Here is a 14,654-nt window from a genome sequence, read left to right as displayed (position 1 = left end):
GGAGTGAGCTAGCATGTACAGTATTAACCTTGGCTTCTGCTTGTGTTAACAGCTTTGGTGGTGGAGGATGGAAACCTATAGAGCAGACTGGAGGATCATGTCAAGGCTTCTCACACACTGTAATATCTCTATATTACCCATGCAGGTCTAGGGGGCAGCATTTGCACGTCTGGATAAAAAAAATGTACCCGATTTAATCTGGTTACTAATCCTACCCAGTAACTAGAATATGCATATACTTATTATATATGGATAGAAAACACTCTAAAGTTTCCAAAACTGTTTGAATGGTGTCTGTGAGTATAACAGAACTCATTTGGCAGGCAAAACCCTGAGACATTTTCTGACAGGAAGTGGATACCTGATGTGCTGTATTGACTTTAAACCTATCCCATTGAAAAACACAGGGGTTTAGGAATATTTTGGCACTTCCTATTGCTTCCACTAGATGTCACCAGCCTTTACAAAGTGTTTTGAGTCTTCTGGAGGGAGATCTGACCGAACAAGAGCCATGGAACGATGATGGCCCATTAGACACCTTGCGCGCGAGTTCATGTCGGGTACCCTCGTTCCAATACGTTATAAAAGAGTATGCATTCGTCCACCTTGAATATTATTCATGTTCTGGTTAAAAAAGGCCCTAATGATTTATGCTATACAACGTTTGACATGTTTGAACGAACGGAAATATATTTTTTCCCCTCGTTCATGACGAGAAGTCCGGCTGGCTTACATCATGTGCTAACGAGACGGAGATTTTTGGACATAAATGATGAGCTTTTTTGAACAAAACTACATTCGTTATGGACCTGTGATACCTGGAAGTGACATCTGATGAAGAGAATCAAAGGTAATGGATTATTTACATAGTATTTTCGATTTTAGATCTCCCCAACATGACGTCTAGTCTGTATCGCAACGCGTATTTTTCTGGGCGCAGTGCTCAGATTATTGCAAAGTGTGATTTCCCAGTAAGGTTATTTTTAAATCTGGCAAGTTGATTGCGTTCAAGAGATGTAAATCTATAATTCTTTAAATGACAATATAATATTTTACCAATGTTTTCTAATTTTAATTATTTAATTTGTTACGCTGACTTGACTGCCGGTTATTGGAGGGAAACGATTTCCTCAACATCAATGCCATAGTAAAACGCTGTTTTTGGATATAAATATGAACTTGATAGAACTAAAAATGCATGCATTGTCTAACATAATGTCCTAGGAGTGTCATCTGATGGAGATTGTAAAAGGTTAGTGCATCATTTTAGCTGGTTTTATGGTTTTGGTGACCCTGTCTTTGACTTGACAAAACATTACACACAACTCTTGTAAATGTACTGTCCTAACATACTCTAAATTTATGCTTTCGCCGTAAAACCTTTTTGAAATCGTAAAACGTGGTTAGATTAAGGAGATGTTTATCTTTCAAATGGTGTAACATAGTTGTATTTTTGAAAAATTTGAATTTTGACATTTATTTGGATTCAAATTTGCCGCTCTTGAAATGCACCTGCTGTTGATGGAGTGCACCACGGGTGGCACGCTAGCGTCCCACCTAGCCCCAAGAGGTTAACCAACAACGCAGTTAAAAAAAATAAAAACAAATTGTATTTTCTTAAGTAAGAGATAAGAATAACAAATAATTAAAGAGCAGCAGTAAATAGCAATAGGGGGCTATATACAGGGGGTACCGGTACAGAGTCAATGTGCGGGGGCACCAGTGTCAAGGTATTATGTACATGTAGGTAGAGTTATTAAAGTGACTATGCATAGACAATAACAGAGTAGCAGCAGCGTAGAACGGGGGGGCATTACAAATAGTCTGGTTAGCCATTTGATTAGCTGTTCTGGAGTCTTATGGATTGGGGGTAGAAGCTGTTTAGACCTATACTTGGCGCTCCGGTACCGCTTGCCGTACGGTAGCACAGAGAACAGTCTATGATTAGGGTGGCTGGAGTCTTTGACAATTTTTAGGGCCTTCCTCTGACACCGCCTGGTATAGAGGTCCTGGATGGCAGGAAGCTTGGCCCTGGTGATGTACTGGGCCGTACGCACTACCCTCTGTAGTGCCTTGCGATCCATCTATCCCAAATATCCCCATTCCTCACTAGCACCAGTATAAAGTCCCCTAATCATTCCTCACTATCCAATAAGGCTAAGAATCAGCTAAAAAGACAATCTTACCTATAACATCTCAAATCGGCACAAACACGCACACACGCACAGAGCGTTACTGCAGATACAGCAGAATAGCGTCCGTCCTTACAGGAGAACAAAGGAAAATCAGGTGACCCTCTGGGAGGCTTTAAAGACACATAAAATCAATCAATCCATCACAAAGTCAATGTTAGCCTTTGGTAAGTAAGCAAATGCTTTAGAGTGCAGAGTCATTTTGGGGATTGTTGGACTGTATTAGGCTACATATCCTTTGTTGGAGAGCTATGCACCAAAGGAAAGGTGACTGGTTAGGACGCTCCCTTTTTCGCTCCTCCCTCATCCCAGTCTCCCTCACCTCCCCTTCCGTTTCTCCCTTCTTTCGCACACCATGTACCTGGCACTTTCCTCTCCTCCCTCGGTCTCTGCCATCAAAATGACATCGCCCAAAAAGCCCAGGGGGACAATGTCACGGACATGGCTTCCAACTTCACAAATCACTTTGACCTTTCGCACACAGCGAGGTCGCCACTATCAGCTCCAGAAACCCTCTGCCTCAGCCAAGAGAGAAGGACCAGGGATCTGAGCCCACGGGTTGGCACTCACAAAAGTGGTTTGCATCAATCATAAGGGAAGTGACTACTTTGGGTCATCTGCTTTCAAAGCATGTATCACAACTCATTTCAGAGAGTTCAGGATAGCACAATGTAGCATAGAATCAAAATGAGTTGACTGTCTTTCATGGGGCAACTGCTTTCAGCTGGTTTAAGCCCCACCTGCAGGTAAATAAAGGCAGGTTGATGGTCATCGTCATGAGTCTTAATTTGCTATTTTGTAAAATTGCATACATTTTTTTTTAGTTTTTTGGTCTTAATTTAAGGTTAGGTTTAGGCATTAGGGTTAAGGTTAGGTTTAAAATCTTATTTTATGACTTGGCCGTGCCAGCTAGTGACCACTCTGCAGAGCTCCATCAACAACAAGATTCCTGACGATATCTAGCAATTGAATCACTTTTGCAAGAAAATATTTCTTCACAACCATCGATTTAGGAAATTAGAGATGTGAAAAAACATAGTTGTGTTTTGTTCTACCACAGCTAACCCCCTTCTTGAGGATTGGCCACTAGCCTATAACACACAGTGCTATAAAGCTATGCCGGCACAAACACAATGAACCCAGAGGCTACATTTCAGTTTTAGCCCAGGCTGAATCTCCCCTTCTTCCAGCTGCACAATGGGTGGATAAGTAGGGGAGGAGGGAGAGAGGGAAGTAAATGAGATCCCGATGAGATGCCAAGGTGTGTTAGCGTTGAGGCGTGGGGAATGAGAGAGCGGCTGCGAGAGCTAGATTGACTGTGCAAGGAGGGGAAGACACCCCGCACTGCCTACAGGGCCACAGCCGTATTAGCACTCCTTAATCCAGCCTGGGATGTGAGACGCATGGTAATGTGGGGGGGGGGGTCACGCACACATATAGAGGCCTTGCTCACACACACCTAGCCTAGCTGCATGCAGAAATCCAAGAGACACAACAAGAAACACAAATAGACACAGAAAGAGAGACCTAGTGAGAAACACAGAAACAAGGACAGACACACAGACACCAGAAAGACATTCACTACCAGGCATACCTACAGTACCAGTCAAAAGTTTGGACACACCTACTCATTCATTCAAGGGTTTTCTTTATTTTTTTACTATTTTCTAGATTGTATAATAATAGTGAAGACATCAAAACTATGAAATAACACATATTGAGTCATGTAGTAACCAAAAAAGTGTTAAATTAATTAAAATATATTTTATATATACTAGCCACTCTTTTCCTTGATGACAGCTTTGCACACTCTTGGCATTCTCTCAACCAGCTTCACCTGGAATGCTTTTCCAACAGTCAAAGGAGTTCCCACATATTCTGAGTACTTGTTGGCTGCTTTTCCTTCACTCTGCGGTCCATCTCATCCCAAACCATCTCAATTGGGTTGAGGTTGGGTGATTGTGGAGGCCAGGTCATCTGATGCAGCGCTCCATCACTCTCCTTGGTCAAATAGCCCTTACACAGCCTGGAGGTGTGTTGGGTCATTGTCCTGTTGAAAAACAAATGATAGTCCCACTAAGCACAAACCAGATGGGATGGCGTATCTGCCAAATGCTGTGGTAGCCATGCTGGTTAAGTGTGCCTTGAATTCTAAATAAATCACAGACAGTGTCACCAGCAAAGCACCCCCACACCATCACACATCCTCCTCCATAATTCACAGTGGGAACCACACATACAGAGATCATCCATTCACCTACTCTGCATCTCACAAAGACAACGGTTGGAACCAAATATCTCAAACTTGGACTCATCAGACAAAAGGACAGATTTCCACCGGGCTAATGTCCATTGCTTGAATTTCTTTGCCCAAGCAATTCTCTTCTTTTTATTGGTGTCCTTTGCAGCAATTTGACCATGAAGGCTTGATTCACGCAGTCTCCTCTGAACAGTTGATGTTGAGATGTGTCTGTTACTTGAACTCTGAAGCATTTATTTGGGCAGCAATTTCTGAGGCTGGTAACTCTAATGAACTTATCCTCTGCAGCAGAGGTAACTCTGGGTCTTCCTTGCCTGTGGCGGTCCTCATGAGAGCCAGTTCCATCATAGCGCTTGATGGTTTTTGCGACTGCTCTTTCAAAATTCTTGAAATGTTCCGCGCTGACTGACCATGTCTTAAAGTAATGACGGACTGTCGTTTCCCTTTGCTTATTTGAGCTGTTCTTGCCATAATATGGACTTGGTCTTTTACCAAATAGGGCTATCTTCTGTATACCAACCCTACCTTGTCACAACATAACTGATTGGCTCAAACGCATTAAGAAGGAAATAAATTCCACAAATTAACTTAACACATTCCAGGTGACTACCTCGAAGCTGGCTGAGAGAATGACAAGTGTGCGCAAAGCTGTCCTCAAGGCAAAGGGTGGCTACTTTGAAGAATCTCAAATATATTTTGACTTGTTTAACACTTTTTTGGTTACTACATGATTCCATACGTGTCATTTCATAGTTTTGATGTCTTCACTATTATTCTACAATGTAGAAAATAGTCAAAAGAAAAACCCTGGAATGAGTAGGTGTGTCCCAACTTTTGACTGGTACTGTATGAAGACACATTATAAAGATCCATGAAAAGGTTACTCAGAACCAGGAATACACACGGACATACAGAGTATCCTCTGTGAGAAGCTGTGTGTGACAGCCCACACAATGCAATTCTGATCTTTACAGTGCATTCGGAAAGTATTCAGACCCCTTGACTTTTTATTTTTACAACCTTATTCTAAAAGATCCTCTCAATCTCTGTCAGGTTGGATGGGGAGTGTTGCTGCACAGCTATTTCCTGGTCTCTACAGAGAAGTTCGATTGGGTTCAAGTCTGAGCTCTGGCTGGGCCACTCAAGGACATTCAGAGACTTGTCCCGAAGCCTCTCCTGCGCCGTTTTTTGCTGTGTGCTTAGGGTCGTTGTCCTGTTGGAAGATGAACCTTCACCCCAGTGTGAGGTCCTGAGCGCTCTGGAGCAGATTTTCATCAAGGATCTCTCTGTACTTTGCTCTGTTCATCTTTCCCTTGATCCTAACTAATCTCCCAGTCCCTGCCGCTGAAAAACTTCCCCACAGCATGATGCTGCCACAACCATGCTTCACAGTGCCAGGTTTCCTCCAGACGTGACGCTTGGCATTCAGGCCAAAGTGTTCAATCTTGGTTTCATCAGACCAGAGAATCTTGTTTCTCATGGTCTGAAAGTATTTAGGTGCCTTTTGGCGGGCTGTCGTGTGTCTTTTACTGAGGAGTGGCTTCCGTGTGGACACTCTACCATAAAGGCCTGATTGGTGGAGTGCTGCAGAGATGGTTGTCCTTCTGGAAGGTTCTCCCATCTACATAGAGGAACTCTGGAGCTCTGTCAGAGTGACCATTGGGTTCTTGGTCACATCCCTGACCAAGGCCCTTCTCCCCCGATTGCTCAGTTTGGCCTGGCAGCCAGCTTTAGGAAGAGTCTTGGTGGTTCCAAACCTCTTCCATTTAAGAATGATGTGTTCTTGGGGACCTTCTTTGCTGCAGATATTTTTTTGGTACCCTTCCCCAGATCTGTGCCTCAGCGCAATGCTGTCTTGGAGCTCGTTGTCTTGGACAATTCCGCCAACCTCATAGGCTTGGTTTTTGCTCTGACATGCACTGTCAACTGTGGGACCTTACATAGACATGTGTGGGCCTTACCAAATCATGTCCAATCAATTGAATTGAACACAGGTGGACTCTAATCAAGTTGTAGGAAAATCTCAAGGACGATCAATGGAAACAGGATGCACCTGAGCTCAATTTCGAGTCTCATACCAAAGGGTCTGAATACTTACGGTATTTATGTTTTTTATTTTTTAGAAATTAGCAAACATTACGAAAAACCTGTTTTCGCTTTGTCATTATGGGGTATTGTGTGTAGATTGAGGGAAAAATGTATGTAATCCATTTTAGAATAAGGCTGTAACATAACAAAACGTGGAAAAGGTCAAGGGGTCTGAATACCTTCTGAATGCACTGCATCTCGCATAATACTGATAGGATGGAGAGGGATCTGAACAACAGACAGAGGCAAATCCCCTACTGTTGCGAACCCCAATGACATGGCTGCCAACCCCAGCCTTCAGAAACGCATTGCTTTCACAGCAATTAATCGTTGTCACAACATCAATTAGAACAGAGCTTCCAATCCAACTGGCCAGCATTCCAGGAAAACGACTCAAGCTGGCAACACTGAGCTGTGGGTGTAAAGTGCTCTATAGTATTATAGGGAAAAAATTATCAACGAGGGGTTATGCGTTCTATGGAAAATAATGAACGACGTAGGTGTGTTCCACGATGTGCCAGCGGAGTGGAACTGACCTTCGACAGAGTTGCATTATTTTCCACAGAACGAAGAGCCGTGAGTTGATAATCCCTTTTATACCATTTTCCGCTAGAAATGTGTTCATTTGCAGGTAGAAATGTGTTCAACATCCACTGAAGAAGCTATAAGTTTACTAGATCGCTACAGTAGTTGCCTTGGTAACCACAAACAGACTTGCTAGTTTAGCGAACCAAACCGCCAATCCTAACTTGATGTTATGAAGATTTTATTCAACAATGCCAATAACGTTTTCAATTCGACTTTTGCTTTCTAAAGGAGCTGAAACATAGAACATATAAGAATGATATATAGGCATTCAATTCCACCGTGCGTTATAGCAAAATAATCCACGCTCTAGAATGTCCTTCAAGCCAATCAGAAACGAGTATTCAACAATGCCATGGTATAATACTCTATACGTGAACACTGTACGCTATGTGTGGATAAGTATGCATGCAAAACTGTGTTCATGTGGGTGTACAGTAAGAAAGCTTGTGTGTGTGTGTGTGTGTGTGTTTGTGTTTGTGTGGTCGGCATGCCTTGTCATGTGGGTGTGTGCAGCGGGTGTATGAGAGGATGTGTGTGTGTAAGTAATTATGACATGCATCTGTGTTTAAGCGAGATTGCTGTGTTTAAGTGAGATTGTGTGTGTGTCTGTGTGTAAGTAACAAAGCTATGTGTGCGTATGAGCAGAATGTGTGTGTGCGCGCGTGTGCTCGTTTGCATGTTTGTGTTTGTACATGCAATGTGTGTTTGCACAGCCTGGCTCAGCTGTGCTTAGACACTGCTGGAACTAACCCTCGCCTGGGGAAAGCATGCGATTATGTGCTCTTCCTTCTCTGAATCCAAGCACCGATTAGGACGCTTTACTGGCCGCACCTGAGCCTAACAGTGACACAGCCCCAGCCCTTCCTGCATCAGAGCCACGCTCAATACCTCACAACCAGAGAGAGATAGCCCACTGGCCAGACTACTTTACAGGGCAGAAAGAGAAGGTAGAGAGGGGGCATCAATAAGCCAGCTTTCACATTCTGCCCTCGGTTTTGAAGTATGAGCGATTGTCAGGGAATGAGACAAAGGAAACCATTTGCTCTATGCAAGTGTCAGCCAGAATAGATTCCGACCCTATGGTTGTTTACAACTGCACTGGGATCAGACAGGCTTCCTGTTTAGTTAAAGGGTTCCAGTCTGCCGTGAAGCGTTCATCCATGTATATGGGCAAGAGTCTAGCTTAATTTTCAGATATTATACTTTCTAATTTTGTGAGAAAGTTTAATTGCAAGTTAAAGTGTACTGATAGCTAGCTAGCAAACGTAAGCTTGGTTGCTGGCTAGCTAACGTTATGTGTATGACCTGTGTAGTAATATTATTTGTTTCTCAGTAATCCATTTGCATTGCTAGGTATAGTCTAATGTTAGCTATCATGCTAACATTGAACCTAGTTGGTTATCTTTAGCTACCTGCAGATTTATACTACAGCATTTCGTGCATGGTGGCTAGCTATGACAAGCCATTTGTACTGTATGGGTTGGGATTATGGTTCATTGTTTAGCTAGCTAACTTGAAATGTGTTCATTTGCAGGTAGAAATGTGTTCAACATCCACTGAAGAAGCTATACATTTACTAGATAGCTTGCCAGGTGTGTCTGGGGGTGATTACGACCATCTATTGTATTTCATGAACATGTGTACGTCTACACATTAGTGACCCATCCACTTAGCTAGATGTGGCTGGGGGTGGTTATAGCATTTCTTTCACATGACCCATCAATTTAGAGAAGCGTGTCTGGGTTAGCATCATCTAATAATTATGAAATATATTTATCTGGACACTTTCCATTTTTGATATTGCTACTATGCAAATAACCCTTTCAATGTTACACCTTCTGTATCCTGTGCATGTGAAAAATAAACTTTGATTTTATATAGTGTGTGTTTACCAGAGACGGTAATATGAGGAACATGACCTCCACCAAAGTCAGATTAGGATATAGGCCAAGGACTAGATAGTGTATTGTTACCTGGAGTTTTTCCTTATTGTAGGCTACTACTTTCACCACTTTAGTCTTGAAATCTTTGGTTGTTTACTACACTACCGTACTATGTGAATCCTTAAAGAAATGGGTGGGGCTAAGGCTTAAGAGGGTGTGAACGATGCTGAATAGGTGTAGACAAAGAAGAGCTATCCAGTAGATGCACCAAAACATTCAAGATCCATTTTCTCAAAAGTTAGTTTACAAGTTTATCAACTTTCAAAGCAGAATTACTTTTCCGTAGTTCCTCAACCGTAGTGTGTGATATACCATTTTGTAGCTCTGAGTCTCTATTTTTATCCAATGTAAAAAACACAAGACCAAATCAAGGTGGTCGATCACATGTGAAAACATTGAGTTTCTATGATCGGTGGTTTAAAAGATAAGGGCCTAAACAATGCTTCTCTGATTTCCAGATACTGCAATGAGATTCTAGCCAGAGGGAGGGTATTTTCTTGCTCCCCACATCACTGAGAATCTCATAGTGTTTGAAAATAAACATTTGTTATGTTTTAACATTTTGTCATTGGGTAGAACTTTTGAACTTTATATTTTCTACAAATCATAGCAATACAATGTTTTCACATATGAAGACGCTTATTTGTGCAGGAGATAATGAAAATTAGGTTGAAAAGTGGTGGAATTGCCCTTTAATCCCAACAGGAAGCCTGTCTAACCTAGCCTCTTATAATCTGAGAGTGGATGATTTACACTCTAGTCTTAAACATGCAGGCTCAGCATTCCCGAACAGTCCCACTACAAGTTAGAATTTTGAATAAACTTAATTTCAACTTACTTTACCTGTCTACTGATTTTGTCCTTATGATGGAGGTAGTCTGAGACATAATATCCACAGGGAAGTGTTAACCCAACTTTCAGTACACTGGTATTTTTTTCGGTTTGTATTTCCCATTTTGTATTTTCAATACTGATGCAATTCGCATGTGACAAACACAATATGTAAACAATGGCCAAGCTTAATGAAAATATATATTTTTAAATCATTCATCTCCAGCACCACCCCAACATACAGTATGTGAAAATGGCACGTTTCTATGTTTTGTAGTGAAAAAGATAGATGTGTTTCCATTGACATCCTACACATATTGGTTAAAATCACATGATGCACACCGATGTCAATGGAAACACTTATCGTCTATCTTTTTTACTACAAAACATAGAAACGTGCCATTTTCACATATGTTGATGTTGGGTGGTGCTGGAGTTGATGAATATTAAGATCATTTTTTTTAAATGTCCTTTAACCGAACCACAGACGGAAAGGTAGACAATGTTCGGTTACAATGTTGTTTACACATTTTGCATAATTTGCTATGACTCAGGAAATGGGGAAAAAAAACAAGTAACATAACCTACCCGCCGTAAAAAGTCATGTAAACAATACTTTCGTGTGGATATTTTATCTCCACTTCCTACTGTCAAAAGTGCCAATAGCACAGACAACCGGTAAAGTAAGTATACATATTATTTTATTCAACATTCTGGCTTGAAGAGACAGTTGCGTCTTTTTTAGGGCAACTTCTTACAGGCAGAATATCCATGGGTAACAATATGATGATTAGGGAAGTCCGACCCCAGTGCAGATGTAAGCAAGTTTAGGGTCAGAATCTATTCTGGCTATGCAAGTGTTTGAGGGAAACAATGTTTCCTATTCAATCTGGTTAACGAAGTAAATGCTGAGACGTAGTGCTGGAATATATTTTTCGTTGACAGTAGCCTATCACTTTCTGACATTTAAGCAATGTTATTTGTTGCGTTTCAGACTTTTTGACGAACAGTGGCCAATTTGTAATATGCTCATACAAAGTAGAACATCATTACGACGTTGCTGCAAGACTACTACTGTCCAGGTTGAACGGTTTCCGTTCAATGTCAAAGTGATAAATGGACGCAGCTTGTAACAATGCGATTGTAGGACTAGGCTACACATTCGCAACAAGACAAGTTTGTGTGAATCCTTGTCCGAAGTCGGTAGACTTAACACCTCGTTTTTACTCCCATATGACGCCATTTAAAAAAATATATTTTGTCCACATGTTCAACTGTCACTTAGCTACTGAAAAGAAATGCGTAAAGCTGCCAGCTGTGTGAAAGAAACACAACGAAGACGGCTTTCATACCAAATAGATTTGGAGCGGTTTTTCCGAACTCTGGCGCGCCCCCCCTTTTAAAAATGTTGTAAATTCCTTAAAGGTACTGAAATAATTTACTTAATATAGACCTATTTGTACAAATATACAACGTTGTCGGCATCTCTGAACTTTCGCATCACCTGCAACCAGACTGGCGATTCGGCTAGGCTGGAGTGTGTGGACGTTCATTCATCCAACTGCTACGAGCAGTCCGGGGTTATAAAAACAACAACAAACGTATAAAATACATTCCACATACCTTCTTCAGCGTGACAGCCCTTGTTTCCATTCAGCAATAATATCCAAAGCACCGAAAGTTGCGTTTTAAAAAGCTCCATGTTTGAATGTCCAGCCTCGCGAAGCTCTTGTCATCTCTCTCCGGGCTCGCGCGTAACACACAGAGCGAAGCTAGAGCCGTCCGGGCTAGTGCGAGCTTCACTCACTACAGCGGCTTATTTGGTATCTCGGGGGAGGGTGCTGTGCATCAGATTGACATCATGCAAGTGCAATGAAGGAAGATTTCGAAACGAGGGTACAGGAAGGTCGCCTATCAAAGCGCGCGGGAATGAATCGCAACGCCAGGTGTTTTCGCTATTCGAATCATCACCGCTTTGTGAAAAAAAATAATATATAAATATATATATATATCACCTCGCCTTTAATCGAACTAAAGTAACGGCAGCTTTGGCTTGGTGGGTGGAATCCTCTGCTTTCTATGTGTGATAGGTGAGCTAAAGGCCATAATAGCCATAATATTTAAGAATATCTTTCTTTTAATGATTGGATTATATGCATTTAGATTAAATGAAGATGAATTATATCTAGACAATGGAGGGAAGGAAGCAATGTTATTGGGACATTAAATGTCTAGAAATGTTGACTAATTGAATTAATGAACCAATTGAATCATTGTTCAACACTATTAGCTGATATTGGTCATTTTTAATTGTCCAAAAAATCAAATGACAGTATTTAGGACAGTCCTTTATTATTCACTAATATGTCGAGATACTGTATTATAGTAGCCTATAGGCTGCATTAACAAATAGGCTAACATTCTGATTAATTGCACCTTAAACCTACAATGTGTTTACTGCATCCTATATATATGTACCATAATTTTGGAGTAATGATTGCCAAAGGGAGAGACCAAAAGAAATTCGATAAAGTTTCAACGTTTTGCATCCTGTACAAAGAAAAACTGATGCTGCAAATAATTTAAACCTATCGTATTGACATGTGTGGGCCAAATTGATCATGTTATCTTTTCAGCTGAGGCAAAACAGTTTATTGGTCTTAGTCAACAGTAAAAATGTAGCAAACTGCGGAGGTGAATCAGGTAGTATCTTACAATTTAAAATCAATAAAACTGCATGACAACTAAAGGCAGATCTATGATGTGGATTTCTACTCCTTTTCATTTTTTGGTGTAATCCTCTGCAGTGTTATTGGAGAGCAAACCCCCGCCAGGCGCCAGTTCAATAGCATTTGTACAAAGAGTTTTTTTAAAACCTGGTAACACAAAAAGACACAGAACAACTAGCCGAATATCATGCTTGGTAGAAAGGAAAGGCTTTCATCCAAGCTTTAAAGTACACAGACAAAACTACTCCGATTTGGATCTGAGACAGTTTTGTTATTTAGCATGTTATTTTGTCATAATGATTTTAATGCCTGCACAATTACAAAGCTTGGTCTGTGTCAAAATGCTTGTATTAATAAGCATATACATGACTTAAAAAGTGAAAAGTGCACAGTGTGGACCGATAAGGGATTTGCAATGCATAGGCTGCCATAACAAACATAAATCTACAGAATTGCATGGAAAATGTTTTTTTTTTCTTCTATTTGGCACGACTTTGATATAATAACAGCTTCTGCTATTTATTTAGCTACGTTTCTAACTAATGACCTAATGAAACAGAAAGTCATCACACCTAATTTTCCCCCTAAGCACGGCCTGCCAGACATAAAACTGCACTGTAATAAATGTAATAAGTCCACCACACACCCACATCCTTTCCCCATATCACACACACGTGCGTGCACTCACACTAACCCTCCTCCACACACACCCTTCTCAGCACAAAGATTATCACCCACAGACAGATCCCCTCAGCAGGGGGGCAAGCCAGACCTCCAGACCTGATCAACTTGTCCAGTATGGTCATAAGTCAGCCAGCACAGACACCAACCCCCAACCACACTTCCACCACTAAAACGCAACCAGCAAATCCCATCTATTCACTTGCAATGTCTCTAGGCATATAACATGAACATCAATAGACACACACTCAAACACAGGTAGAGTGTGAGTGCGTGGCCTAACTAGATGTCAGTCCCCCCCCCCATCCCCATCCTTGGCTCAAAGACTCATTACCATGCAACAATTTCATGCTGGTCTACCTCAGAACATTTTCTATTCCTTTGCTCTTTATATAAAAAAAACAGAGGAGGCAACACAGGGGCAGTCACTTGACCTTTTTTGTTCCCTGGTTATTTTCCCAGTCATCCAAGCGGAAAAGGAAAGCGAGGAGAAAAAATATGGTTTAAGATGCTGTTAAGAGGGGGAGAGGTTTTAATGTGACATGGGAAAACCTGCTTTGTAATGTTCGGTAATCTCTTGACAACCTCTGGGGGGGGGGGATGAACATGGCGCAGGGGAGGCTGAGAGAGGAGGGCTATGAGTCCATGTTGTATTGTACGACTCAATGTGTTATTCCCAAACCTCAGCCCTGGAAATTGTGTCAGTTGAGAGGCGTTAATATGGCGCGCTGAGAGACACTGCCTGCACACCGACCGACTGGCGACAATAAATACAGACAAGTCGTTTAAACGGACACTGATGAGCCGCCATCGTCTAATACTTTATTCTGACTGGTGTTTAGAGAATGGCCATTCCCCTATGTGATGATAAACCAATGACCATTCATCTTAGAGCCAGTTTCTAATGGAATCAGATGGTAGGTAATGGTTTCGGTATCGCTGGCCAGATTTGTTTTTATAACCATCATTGTTATTACTAGACTACTACAGTATGTTATGATGTATTGCAATATTTACTATTCATTTCTTATTTCATGCAAATTAGCCAATAATCCTTGTGAAACAAATCATCAGTTGCACTGTAGTAGGCCTAGTACATTCTACGCTAGACAAGTTTGAAGAACAACTCATGCTGGTCCAAGGGAGCATCATGGGAGATGGGACAACCCATGGGAGGGTGACACTCATTGGCTAATGAGTACTTCCTGTTCTAATTAGCAGCGGGCTCCACAGCTGAAATGTCCCTCAAGGTCGTTGTTTCTGTTGGTGGCACATCGGGGGATTCGGGACACAGTTAGTTTTGTACTGTGGGTTGTCTACTTTTCCACACCAGCACAATAAT

The 14,654-nt window shown here is 41.5% G+C and overlaps 1 protein-coding gene across 1 annotated transcript in view; it reads right to left on the bottom strand.

Moving 5' to 3' along the window:
* Positions 1-11,778, bottom strand: part of LOC106588469 (ephrin type-A receptor 7) — a 175,820-nt gene extending 164,042 nt beyond the window's left edge. The window contains exon 1 of the mRNA XM_014177541.2: positions 11,526-11,778. Within this exon, the coding sequence (XP_014033016.1) occupies positions 11,526-11,604 (79 nt within the window). The 5' untranslated portion in view covers positions 11,605-11,778. The remainder of the gene's footprint in view (positions 1-11,525) is intronic.
* Between the last annotated feature and the right edge of the window lie 2,876 nt (positions 11,779-14,654).

This window comes from Salmo salar, chromosome ssa27 (assembly GCF_905237065.1).
Source record: "Salmo salar chromosome ssa27, Ssal_v3.1, whole genome shotgun sequence".
In the NCBI taxonomy this organism is placed as follows: Eukaryota; Metazoa; Chordata; class Actinopteri; order Salmoniformes; family Salmonidae; genus Salmo; species Salmo salar.
Note: the sequence above shows the minus strand (reverse complement) of the source record. Positions and strands in the feature narration are given on the sequence as shown.